General features: G+C 34.0%; 1 protein-coding gene across 1 annotated transcript in view; it reads left to right on the top strand.

The window, feature by feature from the left end:
- LOC122810733 (latent-transforming growth factor beta-binding protein 2-like) overlaps positions 1-23,260 on the top strand; it is a 497,165-nt gene extending 473,905 nt beyond the window's left edge. Inside the window, exons 10-13 of the mRNA XM_044082296.1 lie at positions 9,282-9,428; positions 13,552-13,698; positions 17,884-18,030; positions 23,091-23,260. Of these exons, the coding sequence (XP_043938231.1) occupies positions 9,282-9,428; positions 13,552-13,698; positions 17,884-18,030; positions 23,091-23,260 (611 nt within the window). The remainder of the gene's footprint in view (positions 1-9,281; positions 9,429-13,551; positions 13,699-17,883; positions 18,031-23,090) is intronic.
- Positions 23,261-23,559: the final 299 nt, after the last annotated feature.

Below are 23,559 nucleotides of genomic sequence, written 5' to 3'. Positions count from 1 at the left end.
ATTCCCAACCATTGCTTTTCCCTATGAAAAAGATCAATGATATGACCCTTTAACAAGGAGAGGTTTTGACAGTTTGGGGTCAGCAAATAGTTATTCAACAAATTGTTTTTGCGATCAAGTGATAAATATATGTATATATATATATATATATATATATATATATATATATATATATATATATATACACACACATATATATTCAGTCATGTGAAGCAGAACTATATATATGTATATGCATAGTACACATCTTAGTAGTAGATTCCAACACCACTTTACCAGATAATGTGGTCTGCAGTTACAGCAATAGGCAACACCCTTAGCATATAGAGCAGATATAGCACTGTTGCTCACTATACTCCTATATGCACCATACAGCCCAAGTATACAAGGAGATGTCTGTTGAATGCTAAACATGGAGACACTTCATTGTGGATCATAATGAAATGTGTATGCATGCTGCTGCACTTTTCCCTTAATATATTCTCAGAATCATGCATGATACATCAGTAGCCTAAGATATGGCAACTCTAAACGAAAATACCTAAATAACAATATTAAAATACTCCATTCTAAAAAGAACATGAACAATATGATTTTTTTAGCATGTACTTCCTTAAAGGACAGTTAATGCAGCTAAAATGAAGTTGGAAACTTCCTGTGCACTCACAGACTTGTACTATTGATGTTAAGTTCATTGTGTATGCTGTGTAACTGTAGGGTGACTTGGGTTTATGAACTGTGCTACACTTCTGATCCTGTATATGGTTCAGCCCATGTTTACAATTAGGTAAAATGTTATATAGATGGAGAGAAATATGAATTTGGAAGCATAACACATAAAACAGTATGCTTTCTGTTAACTGCTTTTTATCAGTATTTTCTCAAAAAATCTTTTATTGATTTATAAAATATGACATAAACAAAAATCAAGATATGAAGACTATTGTCATATAGGAGTTGAATAAATTTATACATCTTGTAATAATGTCTTACAGCTCATGTAGGTAAGGGCAAACAACATAAAACAATATATACAATATATACAGATGGTAACCAAGAATCAAAATGTGAAATGAGACTGTAGTCAAAATGAGAAAGTAATATATTAGAGTAAATTAATCCTGAATGTGAAACATGACAATGAATTTGGAAACTAGTAGTCATTATTAATAATATAGAGGGCCTTCTCTAAAGCTTTGTTATTTAAAATTCTTTTCTTAGGACTTTTCCACACAGATTTATTAGCGGAAATGTACATGTAAGCCATTGAACTAAAGGCTTTCCAATTCAATTTAGTACGATCAAGCCAATTTTTGGTAATGTACATTTTTATAAGTGAACAAATAAAAACAAGCACATGTGTATCCAAATTAGAGAGAAGTGTTGTAGGAATGTGTAAGACTGCAATTTCCCATGATAAAGTGGATTTGTGGTATCCCATTTTCTGTAACCTTACTTTCAAGGAAGTCCAAAGTTTATGTGAGAAACGGCAAAACCAAAGAATATGTAAAAGGTCAGCTCTAGGAAAGGAGCAACAGGGGCAAGATGAAGACATGCTCGCGTCAAACTTGTTAAGTTTGGCAGGAGTAAGATAAGCATTATTATTTATCATTAATTGGGTATAGACCAATTTCTTGAAAGGGGAGTATTGCAGAGTGTTTCTGATGGCCAAGAGTTTTTGGTTATCAGTTAAATGAGGGTTGTGATTTTCCCAGAAACTTGAAAAAAGATATGCTGATTCTTGTATTAATTTAGTTAATAAGTTATAAGATTTTGATAACATTTTTTCAGGTAATGATAATGTTCTAATTATCATTTCTAAATTATTAAGATCCTGTTCACTTGGCTTAGTAAAATCGCAATTATTTATTACCACATCCCTCATTTGACGTAGTATTATGGTATATTTACAGTTTACACTCAGAGTCTTCCGTAACTCAGCCAGGGACAAGTCTTTATAATTCAAGAGTGTCCAGACATTCATATTTTTAATAATGGGATAATTAGTAAGGTTAAAAGGTATATTATCCAGTTTGAAGTTGGGATTTAGGTGAATTGGTTGAAGTAAATGTACAAAATTATCCATCTTGATAAGTTTAAATAATTCCTGGAATGCTTTGATCTTATGTTTGAAGAAAAACAAGATTTTGAGAGTGTTCATGAATTCAGAAGAGATAAAAGGAATAGCAGCAGGGTTTATGTTTTTGGATATAATATAGTAATGCCATATCCTAACCCAATTGGATGCATTATTGTAGTGAATACTATACCAATTAGAAATGGACAAAAGTTTATTTGCCAAAACAATCAAGTAATAGAGATAAAAATTTGGTAAACCTAAACCCCCCTTATCTTTAGAGATAGATAATTTAGAATAAGAGATCCTAACTGCCTTAGGAAACCACAAAAATTTAGCTAGTTCTTTATTAACTTTGTCAAAGAAGGACTTAGGAATTATTTGATCTGAAGCGGTAAATTGGTACAGAAATTTAGGAAGGATATTCATTTTAATTATGGCAGCTTTTGAAAGAAGTGATAAATTCAGAAGTTCCCATCTACGCATATCTAGCATTATAGATGACCATACTTTATATAAGTTGTTTTGAAAAGAAGATAAAGTGTTATGTTCCAAATGTACACCCAGATACTTAATCTCATACGTAATATGAAATTGAGAATCAGGGAATAAGTAAGACTTATGCGCCAAATGATTTAAAGGGAAAATATGAGTCTTTTGAGAGTTAATTAGATAGTCTGACGCAAGTGAAAATTTCTCAATAGAAGTCATTATTTTTTTAAGGTCTGAAATAGGAGTTTGAAAAAATATAACTAAGTCATCCGCAAAGGCTGAGAAAAATAAATTAGTGTTGAAAATCCTAGGAATCTTGTGAAATGTGTTTTGTGATATGTACAGAAGTAACGGTTCCAAATGCAGGTTAAAAAGAAAAGGAGATAAAGGACAACCCTGTCTCGTACCATTAGTCATCTTTATACGATTTGAAGTGATTCCGTTAATATATAGACTGGTAAAGGAATCTTTGTATAGAGTTTTGATAGCATTTATAAATGTCATGGGGAAATTAAAACAGAACATAGTCTGGAAGAGAAAATCCCAATTCACTCTATCAAATGCATTTGATGCATCTAGGATTAATGCATATAATGGATTATTATCATGTTTTGTAAGATGCATAATGGAATCCAAAGTCAAGGTGTTGTCCCAAATATGTCTGTGAGACATAAAACCTGTCTGATCAGGTGAAATTATTGATGAAAGGATCTTCTTCAATCTATTAGCAAGAATAGAAGACAGAATCTTGATATCTACATTGATTAGTGAAATCGGTCTATAATTGCGGGGGTCCATTTTATCTTTGTTATTTTTTAGAATTAGTATAGTTTTGGAAGTGTTCCAGTGAAGATCAGATATGTCATTTATTTTTATATAGTTATACACTTTAAGAAGAAAGGGAGCAATTACTGATTTAAAGGATTTAAAGAAATTTGGTGTGAATCCGTCAGGGCCTGGGGATTTACCAATTTTTAGCCTATCAATTGACTCATTAATTTCTAAAAGAGTAAGAGGGGATGAAAGAATATTCTGCTGTTTTTCATTTAACTTAGGAAAAGTTATAGAGCTTAAAAAACTATTAATATAACTATTTTCTATAGAATTAAATGGTTTGGAAAATATCTCTGTATATAGTAATGAAAAAAGATGCAAAACTTCCTTGTCCGTGTTATATAATTGATTGTTATATTGTAAGGGCGATATTTTATATCTCTCAACATTTTTTTTAATTATTCTTGCTAAGGTTTTAGAAGGAATTTGAGCCCATTCTGAGTAAGTGATTAATAATCTTTGCTCCAGTATTGAAAGGTTATTTTGGTGTAATAAAATCAGTTCTTTTTGACAGTCTATAATCTGTTTATCATATGATGGGTCCGGATTTAACCTATATTGATTTTCAAGGGACTGAATTCTTAGTTTTAGGGATCTTTCTTTACTATTAAATTGCTTTTTAAGATATGCAGCCTTACCAATAAACATACCCCTTAATCTAGCTTTACAAGCCGCCCATTGTATATCATAGGGGATATCTGTTAAATCTAAATTGTTTTCCATATCCTGTATTATTTCTATACACAATTTATTAATTTCTTCATTAGAAAGTAAGTTATTATTTAAAGTCCAATTATTTCTTGTAAATTTATGATCAGGGTTAAAGTTTAGATTAAAATTTACTAATATTCTAGAGTGATTGGAAAGAAATCTGGGTTCAGTAATAAAATCCATTAACACCTGTGAAAGAAAATTTGACATAAGAAAGAAATCCAACCTAGACCATGAATGATAACATTTGGAATAATAAGTATAAGTATCATTTTTATTTGAGTATTTGATGATTTGTAAAGGGTCTATGAGATTGTATTCTAATATTAAGTCTTCAAGAGCAAAGGAAGCTTGTTGATTGTGCGAAGAGGAACGACTTGTACGATCTATATCTGGGTTAATTACAGCATTCCAGTCCCCACCTAAAATAACAAAATGATCTTTATAGGAAGAAAGGATATTATAAATCTGTAAGATAAAAATATGTTGATTACTACACGGGCCATGCAGATTTAGTACCAGCAGTGGTTTATCCAAATTGTGTACAGTAGAAGTAAAGTAGCACCATCTACCTTCATTGTCATGTTTTTCTTCAATAATAGTTCCCAAACATTTTTGTTTGATTATGATAGCCACTCCCCTAGAATTAAAAGCGTCCCCTGAAGCTATTATTCTTTTGATCCATTTTTATTCCTTACTTTGTCTCAGTCATCTCTAGGAATATGTGTTTCTTGCAAAAAAACATATATTGGCTAGCGATTTATACATTAAATGAAATATTAAGGATTTCTTGTCTTTATTTTGGATCCCTCTTACGTTCCAGGAATCAATTATTGATGAATTAGTCATGTGTTTAAAAAAAGATCTGTTAAAGGAGAAGTTAAAATTTAAATTATTTGAGTATATATAAAGGATAAGTAAGAAAAATAAACAAAGCTTAGTCTCATCATAACAGTTATTACCTATAAGTGTAAATATCAATATAAAATTAACCTGAATCTCAAAATCATCCCTCTTCCCGAACCCAGTGCCTATCCACCTACACTTACCTACAGAGGGAAAATAAAAATAGCTATATACACGATGTAAAAACTTGGTTACCAAAAACACAGAAATATGGGAAGAAAATTTAAGTAGAGTCCTAAAAAGGACTGTAACAGTAAAAGTAATAACAATACTAAACATATTTACACAACTGTCCAAACACAAGATGCCCGATCTATACATTCCCCATTCAAAAGTGTACTCACAAACACCTATAAAATTAAATATAATTGTGTCCCGAGTAACTAAGTTGGTAATCTTGCAATGTAATATATATTTGTGATGTGAGATGCAAGTCAGATAGAACATAAATCTTGAAACAGTCATATATTCATATATATTAAACCATTAGTGTAAGCATAGTAAGACACGAATATGACTCCAACTAAAAGAAATTAAATGTTATAAGAAAATGAAATCTTCACAGATAGATATAAACTATAGTGTTATGTAGTGCAAAAACCTATAAATAGTGTAACTCTGCATAAACATTTTTTAACTATAATACAAAACCAATTAGTATGATTCGAGTATATGAAAGTCCATATGGAAATGATAATACCATCATGTCTAGAATAAAGTAACCCAACATATTTTACTTTACATGTATCCCACACTCTTAGCTAAATTAGATAAAATATTAGGGATGTTATTTAAAAAACATTCATGGATATATATATATATAATAAGGGAATATGTATTAATGTAAAGTGAGATGTTTACTAAGGACTTCAAATTGCCCTTAAATGAGAAGTTATGCTCTGATATATTCTACTATGTCATTGAAAATATGCACGTAAATATGATTAAAACAAAGATTATATGTATACACTATATAGGCAAAACATTATACAATTCACTCTATTAGTCATTGCATCAATTCCAGCCTGTTGAGTAATATAAATTAACCTTGTTAGTAGCATCAGAACTTATGGATATATAATAGCAGGAAAATAAGAATAACATTACAAAACCTTCATGTCGGTTTGTTTTGCACAACCGTCAAGAAAAATTTTGGCTTGTAAAAAAGCCTTAGTTAAATCAAGCCTCCATCTGCATGTTCTTTTATGAATAAGGCAGCATTTAAATATGCAGTGCTATTTTCAGATGTCAGCAGAGATATAAATTCTGAATATCTATTTTAAAAAAACCTTAACATACATGAATAGACTTACGAATGCATAGTTACATTTAGGTACGTTTTTCAGTAATAAATAACTCATTTTGAAGTATTCTTTTCTAATCTTTTTGTACACGAACTTTACCCATTGCCATGACATTAAAAGTTATAAAAATGTTGACATGTAATTTAAATAAAACTTATACCACTCTTGACAAAATAGAAACTTTAAAGAAATGACATTCAGTGTACTTCTATGTGTATTCTATTTAATCCTGTTAAAAATGTGTCATATCAGAAAGGAGTGAGTTTCATGAAACAGAGAAAATAACATGTTTCGATCCTGCAGAATGCTTGATGACACATTGAGTGAAATAACTCTAAGCTCTAATGTAGGGTTCTTTACTTTGTACCTCTTTACGTACAAGATTAGACTCGTATGTCACTGATTTTTAGTGGTATTAGAATTACCCCAAAATGGTGTAGCCTTGTTTGCAGACTACTGTGGCAATTGCACATTTGACTATCAGACAGCAGAACATGCGCTGGTGCGCATCAAACTAATGATTCTTGATATTCTGCACGACTTCAAAGTTTTTGTTTATGAGTACTTTTTTTAGATTATTTAAGTTGTTGAATCTGTTAACTCAAATGGTCCAACTGAGAGCTTGTCCAGTTACAGAGTGAAGTTGAGGAAGAAAAGTATCAAGACAGTAGGATAAACTACTACGAACTTCGTAACCATGGCGACAAACAAAATTATAATAAGCATTAAGTTTTAAACAATGCTGACAACATTCAGGTTTTACAAAAGTCAGATTTGTAGTTCAGCTGCTGGTAAGGTTTACAGTACGATTACTGCCATAATATGATGATTGAACATAATACTACACTAAAAGATAGTTATCGAGGCATAAATGTCTCCGCTTGCATTAAGGGAAAGTCCCGAACAGTAAGAGGCTTCCTGATGCACGCAAGGTGTACTGTTTCAACCTGCAATAGAAAAACCACCTACCTGCAAAACCAATGCTGCTGCAGGCAAGATACGGACCCCAAGAATGCCAAACATCATCTCCTCAGCTACGCTACTTCAGGAAATCAGGAAGCCGTGTTGCAGATTGACAGACAGCTGAGAACATCAGGCCACGCCGTTTTTCCAATTCTTTTTGAAATCCTGTCCAAAGATCATGAGGCGTGGAATATCACAAGCGCAATTCTGAAAGGACATATAGGAATGAATATCACTATCGTCGCTAATGGCATCCTGATTAAATACATCAAGGGGAACGGAACACGAATTGTTTTAAACATCAATCCAATAAAGTCAGTCAAGGTTGGTGATGCTATTCAGCTCGAGAGATCAGATATTTTTCCCTCCATTCTGTTAAAGCATTCTTGTATAGAAAAACAGTACTTTCTCATATAAACTATGCCATGTCGATACAGGGACAATATAAAGATGTGCTGTACTAGAATATTAATATTTGAGTTTGCAACAACTTCAAATATCATTAAAACAGATGTTTTACTCAACAAAAGGACTGAAATTGTCTTTTCTTGACAAAACTATGGCTTATATTCAGTGTTAATAAAAAAAAAAAACATAGTATTATAAGTAAGCTTATGATCTTAGATAGCAAATGAACTTACATTAGTTAGGAGAATTATTTTTGTGAAACAATAGCAGGAGAAGATTTGAATACTTTTAAGAAGATAACTTTTGCTTCTTGTGGGTCTGTAAACACATAGCTCCTTTCATTATAGTTGAAAGAAAGGGTGTTAGGATAACGCATTCGAAATTTAATTCCCCTTTTTATCAGATCAGCACAATATGGTGATAATTTTTGTCTATTTAATTTTATTTGTGCTGGTAAATCCTGTGAAAAAGTCAACTTATGTTTATTCCAAATGAGAATTTTTTAAATTTTTGCTGCTTCTAAAACACGCTGGGTGTCTTGAAAGTCTAGTAATCTTGTATATATAATCCGAGGTGAAGTAGAGTCTTGTCTGGCACGCAGGGCTCTGTGCATTCTTTCTACAGTTAAGGATTTTGTATTTGACTCACAATTAAGTAATGCCTCAAATATTTGTTTAGTCACAGATATTAAGTTTTGGTTTTCATAAGATTCTGGCAAACCTCTAATTATTATATTATTTCTGCGTCTCCTTGCTTCTAAATCCAGTACTTTGGCTTGTATATCAGCTATTTGAGTATCTTTAGATTTTAAGTCACTTTCAGTAGCCTCTGCTCTCATTTCTATGGCAAGATATTTATTTTCCAGTATGTCCATTCTTTCATTGATCTGTTTTAAAGTTTTGCCAAAGTCAGTAAATTGATCAGAAAAATTCTGTATAGCACTTTGAATAGGTTGTAGTGCCATTTTTAAGTCATCTAAATGAAAATTAGAGTCACTTTTATCTTTAGCACTTACTTTTGTGATCTCAGTAGATTGTTTAGTTGTTCTTAGTCTCTTGGAGCCAGTCTCCTTCTCTGGAGAGAGCATAGAAGAAAATTTGGCCTTGGTTGTCTGTGTATCCATGGAGTTTGAGTTATCAGCCATATCCAGTCTAGAGGTGTGAAAGCAGGAAAACTGACACAGAGATAGAGTTCTAGAGTGCACGTGCCCAAAAACTGTTGAGGCCAAAAGTTATTCTGAGGTAAATTAATCCAAAGATTCACCTTTTTCCAAAAATAAACAATCCCAAAGTGAAGAGCTTGAGTCAGAGAAGATTTCTGTAGAAAAAACTGTGGAGAAATTTCGCTTAAAAGCTGTTGAAATTAGCCGGTAATTATATAGCAGTGAGGAGCACAGTGAATAGGGAGCAGTCTAGCCGGCAGCCATCTTGGAATCCTTTTTATCAGTATTTTCATTCATGTGATAAACAGTTATAACCATACCTGGAAATGTCATAAATAATAATGAGAAGAAAGGATCTCTGAAAAGTAATGTAACACTGCACTCTACAGAATGCCTCTCATTTTTGTTTTGAATATCATTTCAGATAATGATGAATGCATTCCCAGCAATACATGCCCTAGCAATGCAAAATGTCAAAACACCATTGGAAGTTATTACTGCGTGTGTAAACCTGGATTTCACAGTGTTTCAGGAGCAGTTAACTTTACTGATCAACAAGAGACATGTGAAGGTAAGCATTTTAGAAAGTGCTTTTCAGCATTATAAAAGGTTAATAAACCAAAAGTAACTTGTTATGTATGCAAATCTTTTTCAATACTACAAACCAAGTCCATGACTGTGGCTTATGTTTTCTCACCCACTCCAATGTCACAATCACAGAAGGAAAGGATCTTTGACCAATAGGTTAGGTCTATAATCTACAGAATATTTCTTATCTTTCATTTTCAATATCATTTCAGATGATGATGAATGTATTACTCTTAATACATGTCATAACAATGTGGCGTGTCTCAATATCAATGGAAATGATTACTGCACATGCAGACTGGGATTTAAGACACTCTCAGGGGCAGTTACCTTCACTGGATCACAAAATAGATGTGAAGATGGGTATAATTTCATATTTGATTCCAAGTGTTATAAATGACAAAAAAACATGCAGCAACTTTTACTTACATTCAGCTATTGAGAAGACAAGTCTGGCATTTAATTTGCGCCTTAAGAAATTAGTTGCAAGGAAAAGGCAGCTGAATAAGTTACAGAACTATGGCAGAAGTACAAATTGTTTCTTTTCTTCTAATGGAATTAAAAGGATTCATAAAGGCATCAGATCATCAGGATTTTCATCAGAAGTCATAGCTTAAAACAATTATGGTAATCATTCATCAAACTCAAGGTAATATGTACTACAGGAAGATGATATGCAGCTTGACAAGAGAAATTTTAAACATACTGACTTGAAGATTCTTACTCAAGATTGTTTGCTAGAGAGTGTCAGTAAAGTAAGTGCAATAAATGCTGTAAGACACTGTGACAGATGTCTCCATAAAGATGTCTACAGTTGATGTGGGATCTATAGATTCACCTTCCACTACACGATCAAATGCAACTTACTCCCTGTAGTTGTACCTTCTACTTGTACAGCCTACACCACAGGAGTCATCAGCATCAACACCCTTTTTCCCCATTTTATGAAAGGAGTCTTGGTATTACATCAACACTGACCATAACCTATTGCCAGTGTTAAATGTTAGGTGGAAAGTCCTGCCACTATCACCAGTCTCACCATTTCACTTACTGAAGTTCCATCTTCTGCTTATGCAGCTTGAAGCTTCAAATACAGGCTCTGTCAACAGACCACAGTGAAGCTGTAAGTTCAGCAATCACAGCATCAACTATAATATCTGTCAACACTTCAGTTAAGTTATACATTCTTTTTATACAGCTTCACCTACATGAACAGCCAGCAACTCACTTACTAATGCAGTACCTTCTATTTTTATGGCTACAACTACAGGTTCTTGGCAACAACTCAATTACTGAGTTGTTCCTTCAACTTACACAGTGTCAACTACAGGATCTGTCAAGAAATCATACATTGAAATTGTACCATCTATTTATAGGGCTTCAATTACAGGATTTATCAACAACTCACTTACTGAAGTCACACCTTCAATGCCAGGTGCATCTATTGAAAGTGCTGTGAAATCAGCAGTGTATCTTCTATACCAGTATAGCAGAAATAACAATACACCACTCAGATACTGACAGGATAAATGATAATTATAAATAAATAAATAAATAAATAAATAAAGCAGGTAAATGCTATTTCAGTGTGATCTGTTATGGTACAGTTCATAATTCATTAGTTTAGAGTAATGTTAATATAGATCATAGCATAAGGGTGTGCATGCTTTGTCTGTAAGAAGCATGTGAGGTTTTATGTGCACACATACAAATCTCCTGACACTTGCATATTATAGTGCCATTTTGGAGAAGCAGCCAGAGAGAGAACATACACGATCCTACTCGTTGTTATGTATATGTTACTTAGTAATTCTTTATAATTATATGTTTGTAGAATATAAAGATGGTTGAACAGAACCCACAAAGACTTTTTTTCATGTCTCTTTCACAAAAGCAACATTTACTTTTACAAAATAGTCAATGTATGAACTATGATGTGTGTATATTTTACATGACTTTGAAACTGCATGTTTCTTTTTTATCTAAGAAAAGGGACATGCAGTACACAATTAATGAGTTTAAAGTTACAGGAATATGTGAGTCATGTGGCCAGGATGGAGTTTTTCCTTTGTGAAAAAAGCTTCAATGAAATAATATCATTGTTTCTTAGTTTCCCTTTATCATTTTATCTCAGTCTGACGTGCTCATAATTAATGTTTCATTTTTTGAAGACTGACTTTTATTTATAAATAACATGGGCAATAAATTGTAATGGCACACCAAAAACCCACATACCAAACTCTGAAATTCACAAACCCGCCCATTTCTTCACTTCACAGGTGCAGTCTTACCTGAGTACCAGGACAAATTCATGTAGACAGCAGGTGCAAATCAGGGTCCTCACTATCATTTCTAATTCACAAACGTGACTCGCTAGCTACAATGTACATGTGCAGAAAAGAAACTGCCAGTACCAGGTAGTTTTAAGCAACACAGTAGTATAACTTATTAGAATGATTATCTGACATAGTGACATTAGAAGAGTTGCAGTTCAGAGATCCCACACATTGGTAGATTTCCTAATTTGCATTATATACAAAAGAGACCCAATGTGTTGTCATGGCAAAAAGATCGAAAACATTCTGATTTTCCCAGTGCTATGACAGATCAGCAAGGAAATCTGATTGTGTGTCACCATCCCTCATGTAGGTTCTGAACAGTGTACAGCAAAGCTGATAATGTAAGAAGTGGTACATAGTAAATCTGCTCCAGAGCCAACATAAAACCTTAAAATCAGTTGACATCCGTTCAAAGGATAGTTGCGTTACATTGTTATGACTTCTTATTTTATATATATCTCGGTCTATATCAATTCAGTAAAAAAACTATTTGTTGAATAAGAATTTCTCAACCCTAAATATCTGAAACCTATCTACATCAAAAGGCTGCTTAATTTAACTTTTTCACAGGGAAAAGAAACAAATGTCCAACCTAGTGCCCATCACTAATCTCAAAATGGAAAACCGACTGAAGTGTGGGGTTCAACACCCTCACCTCCCCCAATGTGAGGGTATGAACCCCCATACCTCCTTAAATAAATATACAAACTGCAAGATTGCGTTGCAGTGGGAAACAGGGCAAATTCCAGAACATTTCCAACCTTTGCTTTTCCCTATCAAAAAGAACAATGATACGGCCCTTTAACAAGGAGAGGTTTTGACAATTTGGGGTTGGCGAATAGTTATTCAACAAATTGTTTTTGCGATCAAGTGATAAATATATGTATACACACACACACACATATATATATATATATATATATATATATATATATATATATATATATATATATATTCAGTCATGTGAAGTAGATCCATATATATGTACATGCATAGTAAACATCTTAGCAGTAGATTCCCACACCACTTTAACAGATAATGTGGTCTGCAGTTACATCAATAAGCAATACCCTTAGCATATAGAGCAGATATAGCACTGTTGCTCACTATACTCCTATATGCACCATACAGCCCAGGTATACAAGGAGATGTCTGTTGAATGCTAAACATGGAGACACTTCATTGTGGATCATAATGAAATGTGTATGGATGCTGCTGCACTTTTCCCTTAATATATTCTCAGAATCATGCATGATACATCAGTAGCCTAAGATATGGCAACTCTAAAGGAAAATACCTAAATAACAATATTAAAATACTCCATTCTAAAAAGAACATGAACAATATGATTTTTTTAGCATGTACTTCCTTAAAGGACAGTTAATGCAGCTAAAATGAAGTTGGAAACTTCCTGTGCACTCTCAGACTTGTACTATTGATGTTAAGTTCATTGTGTATGCTGTGTAACTGTAGGGTGACTTGTGTTTATGAACTGTGCTACACTTCTGATCCTGTATAAGGTCCAGCCCATGTTTACAGTTAGGTAAAATGTTCTATAGATGGAGATAAATATGAATTTGGAAGCATAACACATAAAACAGTCTGCTTTCTGTTAACTGCTTTTATCAGTATTTTCATTCATGTGTTAAACAGTTATAACCAGACCTGGAAATGACATAAATAATAATGAGAAGAATGGATCTCTGAACAGTAATGTAACACTGCACTCTACACAATGCCTCTCATTTTTGTTTTATATCATTTCAGATAATGATGAATGTATTCCCAGCAATACGTGCCCAAGCAATGCAAAATGTCAAAACACCATTGGAAGTTATTACTGCACGTGTAAACCTGGATTTCACAGTGTTTCAGGAGCAGTTAACTTTACTGATCAACAAGAGACATGTGAAGGTAGGCATTTTAGAAAGTGCTTTTCAGCATTATAAAACGTTAATGATCCAAAAGTAACTTGTTATGTATGCAAATCTTTTTCAATACTACAAACCAAGTCCATGACTGTGGCTTATGTTTTGCTGACCCATTCCAATGTGACCATCATGGAAGGAAAGGATCTTTGACCAATAGGTTAGCTCTATAATCTACGGAATATTTCTTATCTTTCGTTTTCATTATCATGTCAGATGATGATGAAAGTATTACCCATAATACATGTCCTAACAATGCCTGAAGTCACAACATCAATGGAAGTTATTACTGCTCATGCAGACTGGGATTTAATACACTCTCGGGGGCAGTTACCTTCACTGGATCACAAGCTAGAAGTGAAGATGGGTATAATTTCATATTTGATTCCAAGTGTTATAAAAGACAAAAAAACATGCAGTAACTTTTTATTACATTCAGCTATTGAGAAGACAAGTCTGGCATTTCATATGCCCCTTAACAAATTAGTTGCAAAGAAAAGGCAGCTGAATAAGTTACAGAACTATGTCAGAAGTGCAAATTCTTTCTTTTCTTCTAATGGAATTAAAAGGATTCATAAAGGCATCAAATCATGAGGATTTTCACCAGAAGTCATAGATTAAAACAACTATGGTGAACATTCATCAAATTCAATGTAATATGTACTACAGGGAGATGATACGCAGCTTGACAAGAGAAATTTTAAACATACTGACTTGAAGATTCTTACTCAAGATTGTTTGCTAGAGAGTGTCAGTATAGCCAGTACAATAAATGCTTTAAGACACTGTGACGAATGTCTCCATAAAGATGTCTACAGTTGATGTGAGATATGTAGATACACCTACCACTACAGGATCAAGTGCAACTTACTCCCTATAGTTGTACCTTCTACTTGTATAGCCTACACCACATGAATCATCAGCATCAACACTCCTTCTCCCCATTTTATGAATGGAGTCTTGGTATTACATCACCACTGACTATAACCTATTGCCAGTGTTCTTACTGATGGGTGGAAAGTCCTGCCCATATCACCAGTTACACCATTTCACTTACTGAAGTTCCATCTTCTGCTTATGCAGCTTGAACCTTCAAATACAGGCTCTGTCAACACACCTCAATGAAGCTGTACATTCAGCAATCACAGCATCAACTAAAATATCTGTCAACAACTCACTTAGTAAAGTTATACCTTCCTTTTATACAGCTTCACCTAGATGATCAGCCAGCAACTCACTTACTAAAGTAATACCTTCGTTTTTTATGGCTACAACTACAGGTTCGTGCCAACACCTCAATTACTGAGTTGTTCCTTCAACTTACACAGCGTCAACTACAGGATCTGTCAAGAAATCATACATTTGAAATTGTACCTTCTACTTATAGGGCTTCAACTACAGGATTTATCAACAACTCACTTACGGAAGTCATACCTTCAATGGCAGGTGCATCTACTGAAAGTACTGTGAAGTCAGCAGCGTATCTTCTATGCCAGTATAGCAGAAACATCAATACACCACTCAGATACTGACAGGATAAATGATAATAATAAATAAATAAATAAATAAATAAATAAATAAATAAATAAATAAAGCAGGTAAATGCTATTTCAGTGTGATCTGTTATGGCACAGTTCATAATTCATTAGTTTAGAGTAATGTTAATATAGATCATAGCATAAGGGTGTGCATGCTTTGTCTGTAAGAAGCATGCGAGGTTTTATGTGCATGCATACAAATCTCCTGACACTTGCATATTATAGTGCCATTTTGGAGAAGAAGCCAGAGAGAGAACATACACGATCCTACTCGTTGTTATGTATATGTTACTTAGTAATTCTTTATAATTATATGTTTGTAGAATATAAAAATGGTTGAACAGAACCCACAAAGACTTTTTTTCATGTCTCTTTCACAAAAGCAACATTTACTTTTACAAAATAGTCAATGTATGAACTATGATGTGTGTATATTGTACTTGACTTTGAAACTGCATGTTTCTTTTTTATCTAAGAAAGGGGAGATGCAGTACACAATTAATAAGTTTAAAGTTACAGGAATATGTGAATCATGTGGCCAGGATGAAGTTTTTCCTTTGTGAAAAAAGCTTCAATGAAATAATATCATTGTTTCTTAGTTTCCCTTTATCATTTTATCTCAGTCTGACGTGCTCATAATTAATGTTTCATTTTTTGAAGACTGACTTTTATTTATAAACATGGGCAATAAATTGTAATGGCACACCAAAAACCCACATACCAAACTCTGAAATTCACAAACCCGCCCATTTCTTCACTTCACAGGTGCAGTCTTACCTGAGTACCAGGACAAATTCATGTAGACAGCAGGTGCAAATCAGGGTCCTCACTATCATTCCTAATTCACAAACGTGACTCACTAGCTACAATGTACATGTGCAGAAAAGAAACTGCCAGTACCATGCAGTTTTAAGCAACACAGTAGTATAACTTATTAGAATGATTATCTGACACAGTGACATTAGAAAAGTTGCAGTTCAGAGATCCGACACATTGGTAGATTTCCTTATTTGCATTATATACAAAAGAGACCCGATCTGTTGTCATGGCAAAAAGATCGAAAACATTGTGTATCTCACAGTGCTATGACAGATCAGTAAGGAAATCTGATTGTGTGCCACCATCCGTCATGTAGGTTCTGAAGAGTGTACAGCAAAGCTGATAATGTAAGAAGTGGTACATTGTGAAGCTGCTCCAGAACCAACACAAAACCTTAAAATCAGTTCACATCCCTTCAGGGGATAGTTGAGTTACGTTTTTATGACTTCTTATTTTATATCTATCTATCTGGGTCTATATCAATTCAGTAAAAAAACTATTTGTTGAATAAGAATTTCTCAACCCTAAATATCTGAAACCTATCTACATCAAAAGGCTGCTTCATTTAACTTTTTCACAGGGAAAAGAAACAAATGTCCAACCTAGTGCCCATCACTAATCTCAAAATGGAAAACCCACTGAAGTGTGGGGTTCAACACCCTCACCTCCCCCAATGTGAGGGTATGAACCCCCATACCTCCTTAAATAAATATACAAACTCCAACATTGCTTTGCAGTGGGGAACAGGGCAAATTCCAGAACATTTCCAACCTTTGCTTTTCCCTATAAAAAAGAACAATGATACGGCCCTTTAACAAAAAGAGGTTTTGACAATTTGGGGTTGGCGAATAGTTATTCAACAAATCGATTTTACGATTAAGTGATAAATATATGTATACACACACACACACACATATATATATATATATATATATATATATATATATATATATATATATATACATATATATATATATATATATATATATATATATATATATTCATTCATGTGAAGTAGATCCACATATATGTATATGCATAGTACATATCTTAGCAGTAGATTCCAACACCACGTTAACAGATAATGTGGTTTGCAGTTACAGCAATAGCCAATACCCTTAGCATATAGAGCAGATATAGCACTGTTGCTCACTATACTCCTATAAGCACCATACAACCCAAGTATACAAGGAGATGTCTGTTGAATGCTAAACATGGAGACACTTCATTGTGGATCATAATGAAATGTGTATGCATGCTGCTGCACTTTTCCCTTAATATATTCTCAGAATCATGCATGATACATCAATAGCGTAAGATATGGCAACTCTAAAGAAAAATACCTAAATAACAATATTAAAATACTCCATTCTAAAAAGAACATGAACAATATGATTGTTTTAGCATGTAGTTCCTTAAAGGACAGTTAATGCAGCTAAAATGAAGTTGGAAACTTCCTGTGCACTCTCAGACCTGTACTATTGATGCTAAGTTCATTGTGTATGCTGTGTACCTGTAGGGTGACTTGTGTTTATGAACTGTGCTACACTTCTGATCCTGTATAAGGTCCAGCCCATGTTTACAGTTAGGTAAAAATGTTCTATAGATGGAGATAAATATGAATTTGGAAGCATAACACATAAAACAGTCTGCTTTCTGTTAACTGTTTTTATCACTATTTTCATTCATGTGTTATACAGTTATAACCAGACCTGGAAATGTCATAAATAATAATGAGAAGAAAGGATCTCTGAACAGTAATGTAACACTACACTCTGCACAATGCCTCTCATTTTTGTTTTATATCATTTCAGATAATGATGAATGTATTCCCAGCAATACATGCCCTAGCAATGCAAAATGTCAAAACACCATTGGAAGTTATTACTGCGTGTGTAAACCTGGATTTCACAGTGTTTCAGGAGCAGTTAACTTTACTGATCAACAAGAGACATGTGAAGGTAGGCATTTTAGAAAGTGCTTTTCAGCATTATAAAATGTTAATGAACCAAAAGTAACTTGTTATGTATGCAAAACTTTTTCAATACTACAAACCAAGTCCATGACTGTGGCTTATGTTTTCTGACCCACTCCAATGTGACCATCACGGAAGGAAAGGATATTTGACCAATAGGTTAGCTCTATAATCTACAGAATATTTCTTATCTTTCGTTTTCATTATCATGTCAGATGATGATGAATGTATTACCCATAATACATGTCCTAACAATGCCTAATGTCACAACATCAATGGAAGTTATTACTGCTCATGCAGACTGGGATTTAATACACTCGCAGGGCAGTTACCTTCACTGGATCACAAGATAGAAGTGAAGATGGGTATAATTTCATATTTGATTCCAAGTGTTATAAATGACAAAAAAACATGCAGTAACTTTTAATTACATTCAGCTATTGAGAAGACAAGTCTGGCATTTCATATGCCCCTTAAGAAATTAGTTGCAAGGAAAAGGCAGTTGAATAAGTTACAGAACTATAGCAGAAGTACAAATTATTTATTTTCTTCTAATGGAATTAAAAGGATTCATAAAGGCATCAGATCATCAGGATTTTCATCAGAAGTCATAGATTAAAACAATTATGGTGATCATTCTTCAAACTCAAGGTAATATGTACTTCAGGGAGATGATATGCAGCTTGACAACAGACATTTTAAACATACTGACTTGAAAATTCTTACTCAAGATTGTTTCCTAGAGAGTGTCAGTAAAGTAAGTACAATAAATGCTGTAAGACACTGTGACAGATGTGTCCATAAAGATGTCTACAGTTGATGTGAGATCACTAGATACACCTTCCATTACAGGATGAAACATAATTTAGTCCCTGTAGTTGTAGCTTCTACTTATACAGCCTACACCACAGGAATCATCAGCATCAACACCCCTTTTCCCTATTTTATGAATGTAGTCTTGGTATTACATCAGCACTGACCATAACCTATTGCCAGTTTTCTTACTTTTGGGTGGAAAGTCCTGCCACTATCAGCAGTTTCACCATTTCACTTACTGAAGTTCCATTTTCTCCTTATGCAGCTTGAAGCTTCAAATACAGGCTCTGTCAACACACCTCAATGAAGCTGTACATTCAGCAATCACAGCATCAACTAAAATATCTGTCAACAACGCACTTAGTAAAGTTATACCTTCTTTTTATACAGCTTCACTTACATGATCAGCCAGCAACTCACTTACTAAAGTAATACCTTCTATTTTTATGGCTACAACTACAGGTTCTTGCCAACAACTCAATTACTGAGTTGTTCCTTCAACTTACACAGCGTCAACTACAGGATCTGTCAAGAAATCATACATTGAAATTGTACATTCTATTTATAGGGCTTCAGCTACAGGATTTATCAACAACTCACTTACTGAAGTTACACCTTCAATGCCAGGTGCATCTACTGAAAGTACTGTGAAATCAGCAGTGTATCTTCTATGCCAGTATTGCAGAAACATCAATACACCACTCAGATACTGACAGGATAAATGATAATTATAAATAAATAAATAAATATATGCAGGTAAATGCTATTTCAGTGTGATCTGTTATGGTATAGTTCATAATTCATTAGTTTAGAGTAATGTTAATGGAGATCATAGCATAAGGGTGTGCATGCTTTGTCTGTAAGAAGCATGTGAGGTTGTATGTGCACACATACAAATCTCCTGACACTTACATATTATAGTGCCATTTCGGAAAAGCAGCAAGAGAGAGAACATACTTGATCCTACTCATTGGTATGTATTTAAGTTAATTAGTAATTCTTTATAATTATATGTTTGTAGAATATAACACTGGTTGAAAAGAACCCACAAAGACTCTTTTTTCATGTCTCATGCACAAAAGCAACAGTTACTTTTACAAAAAATTCACTGTACGAACTATGATGTGTGTATATTTTACATGGCTTTGAAACTGTATTACTTTTTTCTCTATGAAAAAGGAGATGCAGTACACAATTAATGAGTTTAAAGTTACAGGAATATGTGAGTCATGTGGCCAGGATGGAGTTTTCCCTTTGTGAAAAAAGCTTCAATGAAATAATATCATTGTATCTGAGTTTCCCTTTATTGTTTTACCTCAGTATGATGTGCTCATAATTAATGCTTCATTTTACGAAGACTGGCTCTTATTTATAAACAACATGTGCAATAAGCTGTGATGGCACACAAAAAGCCTACATACCAAACTCTGAAATTCACAAACCCGCCCATTTCATCACTTCACAGGTGCACTCTCACCTGAGTACCAGGACAAATTCATGTAGACAGCAGGTTCAAATCAGGGTCCTCACTATCCTTCCTTGACCAATAGGTTAGCTCTATAATCTACAGAATATTTCTCATCTTTCATTTTCAATATCATTTCAGATGATGATGAATGTATTACCCATAATACATGTCCTAACAATGCCTAAAGTCACAGCATCAATGGAAGTTATTACTGCACATGCAGACTGGGATTTAAGACACTCACAGGGGCAGTTACCTTCACTGGATCACAAGATAGATGTGAAGATGGGTATAACTTCATATTTTATTCCAAGTGTTAAAAAAGACAAAAAAACATGCAACAACTTTTAATTACATTCGGCTATTGAGATGACAAGTCTGGCATTTCATATGCCCCTTAAGAAATTAGTTGCAAGGAAAAGGCAGCTGAATAAGTTACAAAACTATTGCAGAAGTTCAAATTGGTTATTTTCTTCTTATGGAATTAAAAGGATTCATAATGGCATCAGATCATTAGGATTTTCATCAGAAGTCATAGATTAAAACAATTATGGTGATCATTCATCAAACTCAAGCTAATATGTACTACAGGGAGATGATATGAAGCTTGACAATAGAAATTTTAAACTTACTGACTTGAAGATTCTTACTCAAGATTGTTTGCTAGAGAGTGTCAGTAAAGTAAGTGCAATAAATGCTGTAAGACACTGTGACAGATGTGTCCATAAAGATGTATACAGTTGATGTGAGATCACTAGATACACCTTCCATTACAGGATGAAATAAAACTTACTCCCTATAGTTGTACCCTCTACTTGTACAGCCTACACCACAGGAGTCATCAGCATCAACACTCCTTCTCCCCATTTTATGAATGGAGTCTTGGTATTACATCAACACTGACCATAACCTATTGCCAGTGTTCTTACTTTTGGGTGGAAATTCATGCCACAATCACCAGTTTCACCATTTCCCTTACTGAAGTTCCATCTTCTGCTTATGGAGCTTGAAGCTTCAAATACAGTCTCTGTCAACACACCTCAATGAAGCTGTACATTCAGCAATCACAGCATCAACTAAAATATCTGTCAACAGCTCACTTAGTAAAGTTATACCTTCTTTTTATACAGCTTCACCTACATGATCAGCCAGCAACTCACTTATTAAAGTAATACCTTCTATTTTTACGGCTACAACTACAGGTTCTTGCCAACAACTCAATTACTGAGTTGTTCCTTCAACTTACACACCGTCAACTACAGGATCTGTCAAGAAATCATACATTGAAATTGTACCTTTTATTTATAGGGTTTCAACTACAGGATTTATCAACAGCTCACTTACTGAAGTCACACCTTCAATGCCAGGTGCATCTACTGAAAGTTCTGTGAAGTCAGCAGTGTATCTTCTATGCCAGTATTGCAGAAACATCAATACACCACTCAGATACTGACAGGATAGATGATAATTATAAATAAATAATTAAATGCAGGTAAATGCTATTACAGTGTGATCTGTTATGGTATAGTTCATAATTCATTAGTTTGGAGTAATGTTAATGTAGATCATAGCATAAGGGTGTGCATGCTTTGTCTGTAAGAAGCATGCGAGGTTGTATGTGCACACATACAAATCTCCTGACACTTGCATATTATAGTGCCATTTTGGAGAAGCAGCCAGAGTGAGAACATACATGATCCTATTCGTTGGTATGCATATATGTTACTTTAGTAATTCTTTATAATTATATGTTTATAGAATATAAAGCTGGTTGAACAGAACCCACAAAGACTCTTTTTTTCATGTCTCATACACAAAAGCAACAGTTGCTTTTACAAAAAGTTAGTGTATGAACTATGATGTGTATATATTTTACATGACTTTGAAACTGTTTGTTTCTTTTTTTCTCTAAAAAAAGGGAGATGCAGTACACAATTAATGAGTTTGAAGTTACCAGACTATGTGAGTCATGTGGCCTGGATGGAGTTTTCCCTTTGTGAAAAAAGCTTCAATGAAATAATATCATTGTATCTGAGTTTCCCTTTATCGTTTTACCTCAGCCAATACCCTTAGCATATAGAGCAGATATAGCACTGTTGCTCACTATACTCCTATAAGCACCATACAGCCCAAGTATACAAGGAGATGTCTGTTGAATGCTAAACATGGAGACACTCCGTTGTGGATCATAATGAAATGTGTATGCATGCTGCTGCACTTTTCCCTTAATATATTCTCAGAATCATGCATGATACATCAATAGCCTAAGATATGGCAACTCTAAATGAAAATACCTAAATAACAATCTTAAAATACTCCATTCTAAAAAAACATGAACAATATGATTTTTTAGCATGTACTTCCTTAAAGGACAGTTAATGCAGCTAAAATGAAGTTGGAAACTTCCTGTGCACTCTCAGACTTGTACTATTGATGTTACGTTCATTGTGTATGCTGTGTAACTGTAGGGTGACTTGGGTTTATGAACTGTGCTATACTTCTGATTCTGTATACGGTCCAGCCCATGTTTACAATTAGGTAAAATGTTCTATAGATGGAGATAAATATGAATTTGGAAGCATAACACATAAAACAGTCTGCTTTCTGTTAACTGCTTTTATCAGTATTGTCATTCATGTGTTAAACAGTTATAACCAGACCTGGAAATGACATAAATAATAATGAGAAGAATGGATCTCTGAACAGTAATGTAACACTGCACTCTGCACAATGCCTCTCATTTTTGCTTTATATCATTTCAGATAATGATGAATGTATTCCCAGCAATACATGCCCTAGCAATGCAAAATGTCAAAACACCATTGGAAGTTATTACTGCACGTGTAAACCTGGATTTCACAGTGTTTCAGGAGCAGTTAACTTTACTGATCAACAAAAGACATGCCCCCAAATTCACGAATCCTCCGTGTAAGACTAAATAAGTCTTACTCAGAGACTGCAGTTGAATGGTATGACATCAGCATGCCATGAATATTCATGAGGGCATGCTGACTCCACTCCAAGTCTAACACGGACCATGCAGGAAAGCAGGGGGCATGTCCAACTGCCGAGCAGTCTAAAGGTCCACGCCCCTGCAAGTGTCTGAAATGTAAAATGTCAACACACAATAGCGAGTCCGCTCAAATGTCCACGTACCTAGCACCACACTCCCTGGCATTGTAAACACCCAGCACAGTTATAAAAAGTAAAACTTTAATTTTTTTTTTTCAA

The sequence above is a fragment of the Protopterus annectens genome, chromosome 9.part0, assembly GCF_019279795.1.
Source record: "Protopterus annectens isolate FY-2018-M chromosome 9.part0, PAN1.0, whole genome shotgun sequence".
Taxonomy (NCBI): Eukaryota; Metazoa; Chordata; order Ceratodontiformes; family Protopteridae; genus Protopterus; species Protopterus annectens.
Note: the sequence above shows the minus strand (reverse complement) of the source record. Positions and strands in the feature narration are given on the sequence as shown.